At 34.6% G+C, this 17,874-nt stretch overlaps 1 protein-coding gene across 2 annotated transcripts in view; it reads right to left on the reverse strand.

Moving 5' to 3' along the window:
* Positions 1-14,851: 14,851 nt before the first annotated feature.
* LOC150077471 (uncharacterized) overlaps positions 14,852-17,874 on the reverse strand; it is a 29,240-nt gene continuing 26,217 nt past the window's right edge. For both annotated transcript variants that reach the window (XM_090386360.1, XM_090386359.1), the window contains exon 3: positions 14,852-15,110. In XM_090386360.1, coding sequence (XP_090242486.1) covers positions 14,914-15,110 — 197 coding nt within the window. In that variant the 3' untranslated portion in view covers positions 14,852-14,913. The remainder of the gene's footprint in view (positions 15,111-17,874) is intronic.

Raw genomic sequence — 17,874 nt, forward strand, 5'->3', positions numbered from 1 at the left:
TCACTTTTTGGAAGTAAATTAGTAATAATATTTTTTACATTCATGTATTTAATGTGTGCACACACACACACACACACACACACACACACACACACAGTACATACAATGGATGAGCCAGAAGACCCATTATTCCCCCTACCATCCCATAACACACTATTATGTTAGTTCATTCTGTTTTCTGTTCTACTTTTTAAATTTTGTTTCTGTTAATTTTTTTTTAATTTTGTGTCAATTTGCATTTAGGAAACATTTTTTATGAGGGTAAATCAAATGAAAAGAATTATTTTTTACCTATAATGTTATTTTATTTAAAAAAAAAAATCATTATTATTATTATCATCAGTACTGGCAAATGATGCAAGGAAGCAAGTTTATACAGGGTCAGCCAAAAAAAAAAAAAAAAAAAAACCTCACCCCATCTGCTATAAATAACATCTTAAAGGTAAAAGGTAAAGTGCAGCCATTATCAACCCACTGCAGGATGGAAGCCTCCTCAACAATTCATGCTGAGGAAAATGGACCATAATCTGCCACGCTGGTCCAGTGCGGGTTGACATATCCACCGTATTCAGCAGTCAGGGGCTTGAACCCCGTCTACTCAAAGAGCATGTGCTACTGCACTCCAGCTCCTGACCACTCAGCTATGGAGGCTGTCATCTTATTCTTCCTTAACTTTATTCAGACTACCCACTTCCAGAACAGCAGATGATAGTTCGTTCCCACAATCAATTACTCTCTGGCTGAAAGCAAATTTTCAGATATCTGTTCTGCAGCTGTCCTTTTTCAATTTAAGTTTATGTTCCTTTGTGTGTAAGAAAGAGTTAGAATACCATTATGATGATGTTAGAATACAATCATAATTAAATTTGCTCAATGCATTTAAAGCATTAAACACTTCAGTCAAGTTTCCTTGCAAGTGTCTAGTTTCCAAATGATGCAGTTTGCAGAACCAAAGTCTTTTGTGCGTCTTCTCTGCACCTATTCTAAGAGATCCATATCTTTCTTAAAATGAGGCTTACAGACCTATGTGCAGTACTCAAGATGTAGCCTAACCATTTCCTTATATAATTTTTCACAGTTTAGGCACATATTTCATTTATTTTCTAGATCTTTTATATCCCATTCATAAAAGACTTGTTTCCTGTTGGTGCACCATTCTTTCAGGCTTCCTTTGCCCTGTTGCCTGTGTGGAATCAATGTCCTTCCAGATCATTTTTTGGTCTTCCAGAAACATAAAAATTATTAGATGACAATTCTGGGCTGTACAGTTTCTTGGTGGTTTCTGTGGTGTATTGTGCCATATGTGGTTACAAATCATAACAAAATGAAATGGTTAGTCAAACATCCGAGTTTCTTGTTTTTGACAATTCATGATAATTTTGAGAGTTCACTGTTTCATCTCTACTAATGAAACTGTACAGCAGCAGTCCCCGAAAATCAAAGTACAGTATGAGCATAATCTTTCCACTGCTTTTGAAAGATGTTTCCACTGCAGGCTGTTTCATTTTATCTGGTTCAAAGCCTATTCTTTCCTCATTCACAGTTTCTATATGATCCAAGAATCATTTCCCTCCCCTTCATATCATGTTAACTACAACAGACAGTCCTGTTCTCAAACATTTCTCTTCATCATTAAGACACTTGGGAATCCATTTTTCAATCCCAGATTTGCACAGACCATATTTGTACAGTCCTTTCTTTACTACTGTGGTGCACTATGGCCACAGATGCCAATGCACCTAATAAATCCCCAAACAAACAAACCTTTATTACTGTCTGCCATGGATGAAAGTGTAGACCAGAATATGATCTACACTGTCACACATAGTGTAGACCATATTCATGCTCAAAATATGGCCCATGGATGGGTCTGGCCCTCAACTGGTTTTACCCAGCCTGCAAAAGAATTTTGTAAATTATTGTTAGTCAAATTAAACATCCTAAAAACAAAATATGGAACTTTAGCTTTGCAAAAGATTAGTCAGCTTTGAGTCTCTTCAGATATAAGCATGCACGCTAACATTTTGATATGCATGTGACACAGCTGAAAGTGTTTTGAGATCTATAAATTTAAAAGTTTCTTATTCTTTTATTGATATTCATAATTAACTTTTAAAAAATTAAATATTAAATTTAATATTTTCATATTAGTTAAGTTATATTTAAAGGAAGACACTGTGTTGTTAGCTCTTTTGGAGCAAAACAGTATGACGTTTAAATGAACCCTTTCTGTATCCGGTCCACAGAGTCTCAAAAAATCTCCAGTGCATTCCTCCATTATAAAAAGAATGAGCACCACTAATGTAACCTGATCCATGACTGATTTCCAGATTCTCAACTACTTCATCACTTGTTTTGCACCAAAATTCCCTGGTGTCTGCCAAGATAACATTTGCTTCTGTGGCAGCTTTATGATCTTGCCCTGGGTAAGGCTCATCTAGTATTTTTCTTACTTTGTGGTAGTAGTTTTCCTGTTTATACACCTCATGGGTGTGATATAAGAGTTATTAAAATGCTACACCTTTTTCATATGTGGTGTTGTCCCCCTCCTATCTATCTATAAGAAACTGAATAATGCTGCATTATGTTGCTTGGGATGCATCTGTCACTGTTTACTGTGCATCATTTTCCACGTATACAGGACAGGCACTGTACCTTTATTGTTCAGAAGCATAATTTAGAATTATTAGTACTGTTCCAAAATTTATACCCATAGCGGTGTAATTTACATTCGGACAATCAAAATATCATTTTCATTTGACTTACCCTCATAATTATATTTTATAATTTAAAAATCTACCAGATTTTCACAAGTAAACTCTATTTTATGTTTGCACTGTCAACATAACACAGGGAAATAATATTTGATACAACTTGTAAACCTTATACTATATTGTCAGGATTGCCATCTTGTTTATATAATTTTTGCTTAAATCAGATTGTTGCTACCATGTTTTCTAGTTAATTGGTATAGAAAATTCTTAAATTTAAATTTTTTTGTATTAGCAGGCAAATAACAGTGTCACAAACAGGAAATTTCAGAAAAGAAATAGTATACATCTATTTTAAATAAAAATAAATAAATCAGAATTGTACAAACTCTCAGACTGTTGATTTTGCAGTTGAATCATTGCTGAACTTTGGAATAACAATCTTATCATCAGTCTTATTATCTAGCCTATCACTGCATTGCATAAAGCTGTATTTAATTTATCTATAATATATATGGTGTTGTAATATATGTCAAATAAAGTGTATGTATTAAAAAGTACTCTAACAATATTGTATCAAAGATGAAGTAGCCTTGTAAACTACAAGAAAAAAAATGCTATACTATACCCTGCAAGGATAAGACTCTGTGAATGCAAAAACTGCAAGAATTGACTCTGTTTGCCTTCTTGGGGGGGGGGGATGAACAGAGTCAAATTTATAGTTTTTATTAATTGATGAAACATGATTCTCAAAAAAAAAAAAAAAAAAAAAAAGCTGACTAGGCTTTATCACTGAAGTTAAAATGTATCTTGTTCTCAACGAAATTTTTTTTTTTTTTTTAAATTTGTTGATTTTGTTGTTATTCCCATTATCATGTAAAAGTGGAAATTTGTTTATGACACACATCTTTCCTTTTTATCGTTTTGTGTAGTAAAATCACTACTAGTTTATGAACAACTATATAGGAATAGAAAGTTTTGCAAATTAAGGGATTACAGATGTGTGTGATCACATGTACATTTATAGTATGCCCAGATTTACCAAGGTGCAGTTTCTCCGAGATCTCATGATTGCATGGCCCCAGAACAGTGCAATTACTTTGCCCAATGCTCCCTGCCACTTTATTTTAGGACACCTAAAAGTATGTGCATGCCAGACTAGCTAAATCTGGCATTGAATATACTATACTGTTAGCAATAAATATTAGTATGTTATACTGAAAATAACATGATTCCATTTACATATGCAGATTCTTGTTCACTTAGTTTATACAATAGTAGTAAAAAAAAAATAGAATCTCCAATTTAGTATTAGTAGTGATGAATGACACAAGAAAACAAGTTTATACAGCATTAGCAAGATAAAACCTTCCCATTTCACTTATCCATCCCCTCCAATAGTTTGTATAGATCTTCCTTGAATTTATTCAAGTTATGCACTTCTACAACAACAGATGGAAGTTTGTTCTGGCAATCAGCCACCTGCTGGCTAAAAGCAAACTTCTGCACATCTCTTCGGCAACCATCGTAAATTTGAATTTATGCCCCCTCATGTGTATAGTCTGAGCAGAGAAAGAATCTCAGCATTAAGCTTTCACAATCCATTCAAAGCCTTAAGCACCTCAATCAGATCACCTTGCAGGTGGCTAGTCTCCAATGCCGCAATTTGTAGAACTGAAGCCTTTCTTGGTAAGACACTCCTTTTGTTTCCCTTGCCAATCTTGCTTGGCCATTAGCATATATTAAGGAGACTGTTAGGTGGTAAATATAATTAAGATAGTGTAGTAGCAATACAAATTAAAAACAGTGTTGTGTGTTAATTTCCTCTAATAACAGTTTTAGTAGTTTTGATTCATAAAATAGCACAAGTACTTCATATATTATGAATTACTTTTAAAATTTTTAAAAATAAATTATAAGCACAATATATAAAATATACTTTTGTTAAATTGTCAATATGAATAAAATATTTATATTGGTATTATTTTCCCCTAATTTTTTAAACTTTTATTCTTTTTTTTTTTTTCCCTGTAATATAATAGAGATAGTTTTCAATTTTTTTTTTTTGAATTATAATACCTTTCATAATGAACTATTCTATTATTATTCAGATTCAGCATCTTATTAATCATATTAAATAGTTGTAATCTGTTAAATGGTTGTAAATCATATTTTGTATTTCTGTTATATTTTATTCTATTGTTAATTATGATGCTTTTTGATAAAATTTCATACAGGGGTCATCCATAGGAGACATTGCAATTTTTAATAGTATTTGGATATCCCTTCTCACTCAGCTAAAGTTTAATATTCTCAAAACAACAAAAACAAAGTTTCAGCCATTACTCATTATGAGTAAGGCCTAATAATAGTTACCATATATGTAAAAATCTAATATTTACCTTTTATCTTCAGATTATATGTTTTCCTTTTTGACTCTGACATGTATTTACATTGATGTTTGTAATAACTTGAGGAAAGGATAAGGCTAAGAGAAGATTCTTTTATATTTCAATATGTCAACAGAGCATTTAGATTAATAATGAAATGCTTAAAGAATATTGTTTAGTTGGTATCCAAGTAGACATTAAATACTAATAAATATTTCAGAGTGTGTTTCTGATACTTGTGTACATTACTATGTGGATTTGACTAAAACACATTGTAGGCACCTTCAGTACAACTATTTGTTAATTATGTGTACATTACTCATGTTTGCAACATCAATCTTTATGTTACTTGATAACACTGTTTTTCAGTGTTTTGCATACAGCACATGGGATATTTGCCTTCTTGTTTTGTAATAGGCTAGTACATATTCTTTAACTTAAGAGAATAATGATTACTTATAGCTGGTGAGAGCTATTTCATCCCCCTTCCAAATGTGGGATGCCTTTTTTTCATCAGGAGGGGGTGGAGGTGCAAGTTTAGATTCAAAACTTGTTCATATTTCTCCTATTTCAGATATAACCTCCTGAAATGAAATTTTTTTTTTTAATTTTTAAAAAATATTAAAACCTAAAATTCCATTTGAAAAATGTTTGCATATTTGTCTACAATAAATACAAACTTATTAAAGATCTGCAGTGTGTTAATTTGTTTACAAATATTGGGAAATATCTGATATACATTAATGAATATAATAATTTTTAAAGCTTGTCTCACTTAAGTGAGCCTATAGTCATGCCTAATAAAATGTATTTATTTTTGTACATATTTCTGGTGACAGGTGAAATTTCACATTTACAAATTTTCACAAATAAAAAAATAGTGTAGCTAAATATTTTCTCAAAATAAAATGAATGAATGCATATTGTCTTTGTAATTTATATTATAAATCAAGGCTGTTTTGAAAGTTTTTTTTTTTTTTTTTTGCCATTGTGTTGTTCATATTTGCAGTACTGAGTTTGACCTTAACCTGGCTTATTTCTTAAAGATCCCTCAGATCAGTACCCTGTCAAATGATAAACTGACAATGTTGGGAAAGCTAGAGTGTTGAGTTGTCTATTTCAAAGCCATATTGTGTTATACCAAAAAACAGCAAGCAATTAACTGCTTTAATTTAAGACTTAATCACACATATTCAACAAATCTTTTGTTGAATACTTTCAGTTATGGTTTTTATAAAGATTGTTGTTTAATTAATGAGGCCAACAAAATAAAACAGACTTCTGTATTCCTCAAATGTTACCCTAAAAAAAGTGTTAAGCTAGCAAAGCATTCATATTTGATTTCTTATAATGAAAATATGTTTTGCATAATTACTGTAGTTTTTTAATTTAATGTAGTCTTGAAGTAGGCTAGATGATATCCTTTAGCTTCCCAGTGCTGTTAACTCAAGACAAAATCACAGATACCTTATTAGAATGCTCATCATTATCCTGTTTCCCACTTAATGTGTTGTTATTAAAAAAGCACTGGGCCCAGTTCAGTTCATTCATATAGTATTGTATTTATAGATGAATACTAAATGACATGCTTTTCTGAAAGAAACTGTCACAACTGCTCATAAGTGAAGTATGATATTTGTAAGTGCTATAGTAACTGACACTGACCTTTCATCAGTGGCTGGCTAGATCTCCACCAGTGCCATACTTGTTGATAATAGTGACAATTTAATTTGCAAGGGGGAATGTCAAATGATGAATAAAATCTAATTCAGAAAAACAAGTTTAAATTATATTCTGCAAGATACATTGGATCTGCACTGTCAACTAAAGGCCACCAAAAAGATGGAAATAATCACTGAAATTGCTATCTTGGTGATAGCATCATGTTATATTGAAATTTTTATCTGGATCAAAGCACCATGTTTATATTGTTTATGTGAAATGTTTATTTGTAATGCAGTGCTGAGGTAACTAATTCTGATAATCTCACAATTTAAATATTACTACCTTTGTGAATGGGGATGGCCTTTTCCATTAAAAACTTTAATTGCTGTAGTAACATTCTTCATCATCATTTGGAACTGTAATTATAGATTTTGTTACCCACTGGACAAATCTTGATTATTTTCCCATTCCAGTTATACTGGCTAATATTATAAAACCATTGTTATTTTTTAAGTTCACTGGAACATTGTTTCTGTATCAGAGTATTTGATTTAGTTTATACTCGTTGAATTAATTTGTAATTATTCAAGTTGTAGGAGTGTGCACATGTGATTTTGATATTAAATTAGGAATTGTGTTTTTCACTTTTTAAAGTGGACCAGGAGTGTGGACCTGGGATAGTCTAATTTTTCTTGGTTACTTGGAACAAATGTATATACAGTATAAGGCTTTACCACCATGTTCACTCTCATACCATAATTCTGGTATATTGCTGGTTGCCAACCTCCCTAAAACCTGCAGCAACCTTGACCTTAAATTAGCTGAAACACTAGTTGTCACAGGTGTTCAACTGGTGTTTTCATGAACACAATTCACAGTTATTATTATTAGCCATATGGTGCAAGGAAGCCTGAGGCTCTTGCTGCACCAGCCAAAAAAAAAAAATTCCCAAGTTACCCTGAGAGAGAGAGAGAGAGAGAGAGAGAGAGAGAGAGAGAGAGTCAGAAGTAGAAAGGAATCACCAAGAAAGAGAAGAATGATGATATCCAGCTCAGGACCCTGAGTTTGCCAAGCCCATATGCACCAGATGTGAGCCCCTGGGGTAAATTTCTAGGTGTACTGATAATGCTAACTATTGCAGCTATTGTATTGCAGCTATTGAAATCAGTTCAGAGAATTTAAGCATTTTTCTGCAGCCATTAAATCATAGTTTTCTGAATTGTAGAAAAAAATACTTAAACAATGGAGAGAGAGAGAGAAAGGTGTAACTAAGGTATGGTGAGGGTGGCTCTGGCCACAGATGCCAAATGAAGTTAGAATCCAAAGCTTATTTTTAAAATGACAAACATTATTATTATTACAATCAGTTATAAAAGCCTGATGTTTTTATATTTATGGATAATAATCTCATATAATTTAATTACGTTTATGAAAACAAAAGTGCATGTGGAAAACTGAATGTTTTCCAAATCAAACTAAAAAAGCAGCATATCCTCTTCATTGGCCCTATTTGCATGATGAATTTAATCCTAGAATCTATGGCTTACGTGACAAATCCCTACATCAGTATCACCTCTGATGCAGCAACTCAGACAGAATTGTGCCTACTTTTTTCTACTGGAAATATATTTTGAACAATGCCATAACAGGTGTAACAATCAAATAAATTATCTGATTAAGCTGATACAATGGTAAATGATGAAGGCATAATAATAATAATAATGATCATGAAAAGGTACATGGAGCACATACTAAATGAACAAATGGATGCCTTTTATTTAAAAGGCCTTGGGAGTGGTTAGGGTATTATCCTAATACCCAGTGCATCTGTGACAATCCAAATGATGAAAGGAAAGATGCTTGAACCAACCTTATGGTGCTGAGATTGAACATAATAGTGGCCAAAGTTCAGAACACCACTCAACTACTTACTATTAATCAAATCAACATAATGAGTTGGTTTGCCTCATTCCTTTTTATGTACTTCAAATTCATTCCTTTTCTTTCTCCCCCTCCCACTACAAGAGGGAGTGCTCATTGGCTTCTCTTCTTTCCAAGGAAAACATGTACTTCACTGACATTAGTCAGTCAAGTGTATTTTCAATTTAGTGGTAAGTTCTATTTACAGAAAAACAGTTTGAGCATGGTAGTGCAGCAGTGACAACCTATTTATGACAGGGATTTTTGTGACCATGATTGAGAAAGCCTTGGTCTTTCTCAATCCTTGGGAGAGGAAGTCCTTCCCAGTCTGTGACTAAGATATATAGATATGTGACCAGCCAGAGTAATGTCAGCCTCCCTCTCCAGAAATGAAAGAGGTTTGTCCCATATTAGCCAAAGTCATGTTCCTCTCACTTCCCCCAGATTTTATTACTGATTTGTTTTTGAAAGACTATCTTTCAGTTCTGTTAGTATATCCCCATTGAAGGAGACTGGCAGGCAAAAATTTCTAGCCAACACATGTCAGTGTCATGTACCTCTACACTGTCAGGTTTTTTAGTGTTTATTTCAGAGGCTTACATTGGGTATGTGTATTACCTTTTCCTCTGTTCATTTTTCATGTAAATATTTGTCCCCAGGGGCTCACATCTGGAGAGTATGGGCTTGGCATACCCAGGGTTCTGAGCTGGATATCATCATTCTTCTCTTTCTTGGTGATTCTTCTCTCTCTCAGAGTAATAGGGAAATTTTTTTTTTGGCCGGTGCAGAATAAGCCTCAGAATTCCTTCCACCATATGGCTAATAATAATAATAATTTCTAAATTTATTTTTTACAGTGCAGAATTAAGTTTTATTCCCACAACAAAAGTTCTGTGGGCATTGCCAGATGAGGCCACCTACACACTGGAGAAAAGGCTAGTGATAGCACGTGCTTACAAAATGCTTAAAAACCATGAAAGGTATCCAGAATTATTTCAATATAAAGTTCAAAAAGGCAGCATCCAGAGAATATTGTATTATGCTGTTAAAGGTGTTCAAAAGTGGTTCCATTAAGGATAGACAATGGTCAGAAAGACTCTCGATTGCAGCAAAAAATATGCAGATGTGACTTCATTTGCATATTGTTTACCGAAGAAATCTCTTTGGAATTAGGACCATGTGGTTCTCCATGTTCACATTAAAGATCACCAAAGATCTCAACATGGAACCATATCATGCTTCATTTGTTAATGCATTAAGCCATGTTGACATGCAGGAATAATATGAAGCCTGTAAAGTTTTTCAACAATTCCTGCAAATGCAAAAATGATGTTCTTGGACACATCTGCAGTTTCCTGTAGGACAACAATAAGAAGTGTTTAAGGAGGGTCTTCTTTTCTGAAGAAGAGGACCACAACCAACCATCCACTTGTTCATATTTGCATCTCCCACATACTTGTTCGGTCCATATTTCTGTGAAGTTCCTGTCAACTAAACAATTTACTCCAACATGCTGTAGGAATGTTTGTGGTTATTCAGCCAAGTGTGATTTTAAAAATATGTGGCCTTGGCTCATATTTCAATTATTTCACAAAAATTCCTACACAGAGTATTCTGTGACAAGCAGATTTACCATGGCACACAAATTTTAATTGGATATCTTAAATTTTACTCTGAAGCCCAGATCTGTCATGTAACAGATCTGAACTTCAGATGATAATGTATCTAAAACCTCTGTGACAGTGCATTATGGGGGAGAGGTGCTGCAGTCACGGTAGTGAACGGATTACCGTGACTGCAGCACCTGCGGATGGAGATCGTAGGATAACTTCCTTTGGTTTTGGATCAATACTAGGATTTACCATGGATTTTAAGGTACATGCAAATGGAGGTAAGTGATATATTCCAAGTAAGAGTTTTGCTTACTGTAGTTCTCGCCAATTTTTGTGCCTTTGAAAGTATTTTCATGCAGCACGATCGCTACAGCAGTAGTGATCTCACTGTTACTCTTGTTGACTTGACTGCACCTCAAGAACACAAGAGTTTTGAGTATATTACAAGTAAAACTAGCTACATTAGGCATATTTTGAATGGGGAATCGCATTCAAAATATGCCTAATTTAGCTAGTTTTACCCGGCAAGAGTGAAGACTGGGCACACATTCTATATGAATGTATAATTTTGATACCCCAGAACAGAGCTAATAGCACAGATTGGCCCTCTTCCCAGAGGAGAACATCTGTTCATTATAGAAGAGGAAAATTATAAAGCCTTTGCAACCTTCACACAGAAAGCATTCAAAATGCGTAGAATTATACAAAGAAGGGCAATTCAGGCCCCCTTCCCCCCAGCAATTGAACAATAATCAATAGTAAAAAATTGTCCACGTTTCCCACCTCGCCCAGACAATGACTTAAAAACTGTTGGGATAGCAGTATTCTGCACCCTGATAGAAACCTGACATGACAAAATCTGATTGACATGGGTATCCCCCCCACCAGGATTACCCTGCCACATGTAGGAACCTGGGGCACACCAAATAAATAACCATGTAGGGGAGGGAGATGTACAGACAGCCAGGGAAGCAGATTAGCTGAAAAATATCAGTAAGCTAGTAGCAGGGGGATGCAATGTAGAATGAAAGAATAATGAGAATGAAAGACACAATGAATAGGTAGGGCACAGAGTGAATTGGGAATCATGGTAAAAGGGAATAAATTTCAGTTTTGGTGAAAAAAAGAGTGGCACAGCAAGAGGGAAAGAGAGGGTGAATGAATGTTATGGTGAATGGGAATGAGTGGAAGAGCAAATGTCGCTTTCTCTGCTAGTGGAATAGTCATGCCAAGGATATGCACTACGAGAAGAGGAGTTGGCCTTAACGAAAATCATTAACACCTGGAATCAAAAGCGTAGCATTTGAACCTCTGGTAGATCCAAATAAAGTTTTGTTTCCACCACTCTACATCAAACTGGTGCTCATGAAAAATTTAGTGAAGGCTTTGGAAGTGAATAGTCCTGCATTCACATACAAGAGAAATTCCCAAAATAGTACAGAGAAGATTAAGGCAGGCATTTTCATTGGTCTGCAAATAAGGTAACTTTTCAAAGATGAGCAGTTCGAATGTGTCCTTGGTGATAGGAATCAGCATGGAAAGCCTTTCAAAATTTTTCGACTGGTTTTCTAGGAAATATTAAAGCAGGCAGCTAGTGGAAGATTTCATTACTTCTTACAAAACACTGGGGTTCAACATGTCATTGAAGATGCATTTCTTGCACTCACACCTGGATTTCTTCCTGCCAAACTGTGGTGCCATCAGCGACGAATGTGATAAGCACTTCCATCAAGACATCGCAACGATGGAACAAAGATACAAAAGCAAATGGAGTGCCGCCATGTTAGCCAATTATTGTTGGATGGTGAAAAGGGATGCTTCCGAAGCAAAAGGTGACAAAGTCCTGTGTTTGATACCTTTTATAAAATATAAAAAACTACTTTTTTTTTTTTTTCAAAAACAAGGGCCAATCTACCATTTTAAGCCCTATTTCCATTTTTAGCATCACAAAATCTATAAACTTACTTTCATGTCCATAAAAAGATATGACCCAAATTTTGTTGTTCAGTGAATTAATGCTACTACTAAAAAAAAAAAGCAAGTGTTTACAGTAACAGCCAAAAAAATAAAAATAACACACTACTCACCTCACCAGTCTATCCCTTCCAAGAATTTGTCTAGTTCTGTCTTAAATTTATTTAAACTACCCACTTCCACAACAACATAGAAGGAAGTTTGTTCCAAAGGCTGAAGACAAACTTCTGCACATCTATCCTGCAACCATCCTTCCTAAATTGGAATTTATGCCCCCTCATGTGTGTGTGTAGTCTCAACATAAAGAAGAATGCCAAACCAAAATTGAACTTACTCAATCCATTCAAGGCCTTAAACACCTCAATAAGCTCTCTTCGGATGCCTAATCACTGCACCCGAAGTTCAGTTCTACAAATTGCAGTGTCTGGACGCTGCAATTTGCAGAACTGAAGCCTTTCTTGGTAAGAGCACCTTTGTTCCCTTCACCAATCTCGTTGGCTTTCTCTGCACCTGTTCCACTAGATCTGTACCCTTCCTAAAATAAAGCCTCCAAACCTGTATACAGTACTCAAGATGTGGCCTTGCATAAAGGGATAATCACCTCCTTATTCCTGCTAGCAAAGTTCCTGTATGTCCTTGAAAAAGTCCCAGGAGCTGGCCTGGCATCTGGTCTGCATTGGTCAGAGAACTTTGTATCTGACTGCACAATTGCCCCCAGGCTCTTTTCATTTTCCACTGCTCTGAGCGTAATATCATACAGTTAGTATGTTAATTTGGGATTACTGCTACCAATATGTAGTACCTTGCATTTGTTAATGTTAATCTTCAACTGCTATTTCTCAGCCCTGATCAGCCTAAGTTTTCTAGATCTTGTTGCAGAACTTACCTCAATTACTGTTATTAATCATCCCGCCAACCTTTGTGTTACTGTACATTTAGATATTAAGCTTAACATACCTTCATCAATATTATTAATAAATTTTGAAAAGAACAATGAGCCCAGTACTGGGGGGGGGGGTCAACTAATAACATTAATACACAAAAAGCAGTGCCAATTGATAACCACTCTGTCTTCTCCAATTCAACCATCCCTTTATAACTGGAAGTAATTCCCTTAATGCCACATATTCCAGTTTGTACAGCAGTCTTTTGTGTGTGTAGCAGTATCAAGAACCTTCCTGAAATCCAAGTATATGATATTAAAATTATTTTTTGCATCCAGTTCCTTTATTGCTGCATCACAGTATTGTTCAATTGGATTGGTCAGAGAAGACTGACCCCCCCCTAACAAACCCATGCTGTGACCGCAGTATAATTGCATTCCTGTTTAGACGGTCCTGAATTACTTTTTTATTCAGTAACTCCATTATTTTCTCTGGAAAAGAAGTTAAGCTAATAGGTCTGTAATTACTCATGTCACTCTTTGATTCCTCCTTGTGAATTAGGGATACATTCCAGCATCTCCAGTTCATAGGGACTTTTCTTGAATCTAATAATTATGGCTGAAGGTTTGCTTAGCTCCTTTGTCTCCCTTAATATAATTGGTTATATCCCATCCACCCCTATTGTGTAAGAGAAAGTTTTTGTAAGCTTTTTTCCTTAGCATGATTGTTATTACTGTCAGGGCTTGTAAAATATAACACTCATTATAATTAGTGTAAATGTTTTTAACATGAATAATATTTAATGTTTATATATATTTTTTATTTCTTACTGTACAAATCATTTTTATTTTGTTACTCTATTACCTAAAATAGTGTGCAATAATTTACGTAAATCTAAAACCAGAAAAAAAAATCAAATTAAAACACCTTCAATCCTCTACTGACTTCCATGGCATCAGAAGAGGGAGGGGGTGGTCAAGATCAATCATCATAAGTTCTCTTTATCCAGTATATAACAATCAGCATTTTATCCATCAGCTTCTCCTTTGTACTTTATATTAGCATTATTATTCAAGGTTTGATTGATTGATTTAAGAATTCTTGGCACAAGAGCTACTGCAGCTAAAATGCACCTGTAAGATTTTATACAACTGTTTTGTTCTAATTAATATTTTGCTGCTAATAGTTTCCAAAAGTCACAGAGTGACTATAGCTTGCTTCAGGGATAATATTTGGTTTCATATTTGATTATAGTAATTTATTTTATTGAGGAACTGAAAAATATCTGCTATATTTTTCCTATCTTCCGGTATGGTTTTGAAAGTGAGGGAGTGATCTTGATTTAACTCTTTGAAGCAGTTTCGGCACTCATCTGCAAAAGCTGGACAAGTAATCAGTACATGTTCTACTGTTTTGTTGTGTTATTATTCAAGGAAGCATGCTCATTCATTATCATACAGAAAATATAAACTATTACCCACTTGATTTGCCCATCTCCCCTAATATAATTTGTCCAGTCCTTAAATTTATTTGAACTGTCCATTTCCATAATACATGTACTAGTTAAAAATTTATTCCATCTATTGGTTATGCTCTGGCTGAAACCAAATTTCTGCACAACCATCCTTTTTTTCAGTTTAAATCTGTCTCTTTGTGAGTGCATTATCAGAGAAAGGTTAAAGATGCAATCATCATTTGGTAAAAATGGAATCATCATTAGTTTAGTTTATTTTAGATCTGTAATTCAATATTTATTTTACATCATGTTTTTCAGTTGTAAGACAGTAAGAATGATCAAACCAGTCTGAGGGCAGTGTTTTGATACAGAATTGCAGTAGTGCCAGTCATTACATGTACACATAGTTCGTATTTCTCCATCTGGCATCTCATTAGTGAAGCAACCATTTAGTTCATTGGAGGTTCCACAGAAGAGAGACATTGACTGGATAACACCTGTAACAGAATCATGATAATTAGTCTTCATATGAATATACATGTCTGTAAACATCAGGTATGGATAATATATATAAAAATATTGAAAAAAGAGCTATTTAAAATAAAAAAAAAATACATAAAATAAGCTCCTGTTTACTAAAGCCAAATATGTAATTAAATTACACGGTTTTCACCCATTTGCATGAATTGGAGGGGCTGCTTAGTAAAAAAATAAAAAAAATTACAAGGAAAAAATCCTCATAATAGACATTGACCTTTTAGGTTGCAATTTTATCTACCAAAGTTCCTACTCTGGTATTGTACTATAAATAAACAGGATTTCTCAGAAGAGAAATGTATTATTGTTTATTTGCATCAGTTTAAGATACTATTTTTCTTTTCACTTGTTGCAAATAAAAGCATTTCTCTTTTGAGAAGTGCTGTTATTTGTTGAGCAACGCTATGGAAAACTTGTAACAAATAACACTACAACTTGAAATGCATACGTTTGTGAATGGCCAAATGGCCATTTGCAAAAGTATGCATTTCAAGTATGCACAAAAGTCCTTTTTTTATCTGAAAAATGACATCAAGCTTCTGGAAATGGTCCAAAGATTGCTCAAATAGTGAGATGGGCAGAAGGATGACCGTATAAGAAAAGACTCTGATTTTGTGGGCTACAGAGTTTGGCAACCAGGCACCTCAGATGTGGCTTGATTGAGGTTTACGAGAGGGATTAGTAAAATGAATGAAGGTGGAATTCTCACTGTTTTAAACAATTCCAGAACTAGGGGTCATAAATTCAAATTACAGGGGTTGAGGTTTAGATTGGATTGTAGGAAGTTTTCTTTTAGCCAGCGAGTCATTGATAAGCTGAAATAATTTGCCCTTGCAGGTAGTTGAGGCTGATAGTTTGAATAAGTTCAAGGGTTTACTGGATACTTGCCTGTATGAGGAGGGAAGTATCTAATTTGTGTTTTCTTATCTACTTGATTGTTTTTTTTTTTTTGCCAGTGCAGCAAAAGCATGGGGCTTATTTGCACTATATGGCTATTACTGTTACTATGGCTTACAGTTTTGTTAGCCATAGTAACAGTAATATTTTTTTTTATCACATTTTAAAAAAACTCACTTGGAGAAAATTGATATTGTTTTTATAAGTTGGGGTTAGAGATATATCATTTAGGCTTCAAATTTTGAAGGGGAGAAAGAGAGAGAGAGACGGAGATTGCACAGTTCTTTCCTTGTGTTCAAAAAAATATGGAGAACTCTGCATAAATAATAATGACTATTCAATGTGAAAAAGGAAAGAGAGTGATATCTATCTAGATTAAAAAAAGTTTAAAAAGAACTGAACAGCAAGTAATTTAGTAATTTCCGCCCAGGCCTTATTACTGTTTAAGATGGGGTGGTAAATATTGTGAGATTTCCAAAAGTCTCTTAACGTAAAACTTTTCTCATCGTCTACTGCAGACAGTGCCTGAGTAAATGTTGTGCGTAAATAGTATGCTTTTAAATTCGAAATAATACCCTGATCCATACGTTGGATGAGTGAAGTCATGTTTAGTGGTAGAAATATGACTCATGTTTGAATTGAAATCATCTGGATGCGTAGGATGCCCAGGAGCCTTATCTGATAGAAGCAAAATCTTGAAAGGAATGTTCTTGTCTTAACAATATTTTTCAACCTCGGGAATGAAGCAGCATTTAAACCAGATCTCAAAGCGAGATACTGTTGTCCATGCTCTCTGGTTCGATCGGAAATACAAGGGTAGGGTAGCTTTATTGATGCACAAAGATTTCCAGAATGGTACACAAGCAGTGGTATTAATCTGTAATCTCCCGCTTCATTAGCCCCAAGCAAGGGTGTGGACCTATCTTTTAAAGCCTTGAAACCTGGCATTCTCTTTTCCTCTTTGGCAATGTATGTTCGATCCGGCATTATTTTCCAATACAGAGCAGTCGTCTTGTCAACGTTAAAAAAGCCGCCTTCATCAATAATTTTTTCCAACACATCACAAAATTTCTCTGCAGCCGCAGAATTGACACTGGCGACTTCTCTGCATACTTTAATGTTTTGGAAACCAGCACGATGCTTGATTAAATAAACCACCCATTGCTTTCCACGAACTTGGCTTGGGGTTCGCCGTTCTTATCTTTAATATCTTCATAAATACTTCTTGCTTTTGCGTGAATGTCCATTGGACTCAGGGGTACTTGCTTCTGAATCTGATTTTCCATCCATATTTTAATGGCTGTTCCATCTTTGATATAGAACCTGAATGCTGTTTTGTGATCACTGTTGATCTTAAGTGCATTGATCCTTTGACATGTTCTTTTATATGCGCACTGTCCTTTGAAATAGTATTCACTGTTGAAGCAGCGAGACCTGATTCCCTTGCAATAGATGACAAACTTTGTCCTGCTCCGTACACTCTTAATCATTTTCATCTTCATTTCTAAATCAATTTTGTTTCGTTTCCTGGCACTACCACCACTTGCACTTTTCGTTAGTCGCTTTCCCATCATCATTGTAATACGTAAATAGAGAGAAGTTTCTGAAAATTTGTTTTTTATGTGATTTGAGATTTCAGTGAAGGGGAACACATTTCACCATACTAACGTAAAAACCCACACAACTGCAATTATCGTATTATCTCAAATGCAATAAGATCGAGTTTACTACCCGTTTATAATAGATTGCGCTAACAGAAAGCCCAAAAACCGGAAAGTGCAAATTGTTTTTATTGTTTTTTGGTCGTAACCTTCAGAAACGTGCTTT

Source organism: Mastigoproctus giganteus, chromosome 12 (genome assembly GCF_048544385.1).
Source record: "Mastigoproctus giganteus isolate SK-2022 chromosome 12, ASM4854438v1, whole genome shotgun sequence".
NCBI lineage: Eukaryota > Metazoa > Arthropoda > Arachnida > Uropygi > Thelyphonidae > Mastigoproctus > Mastigoproctus giganteus.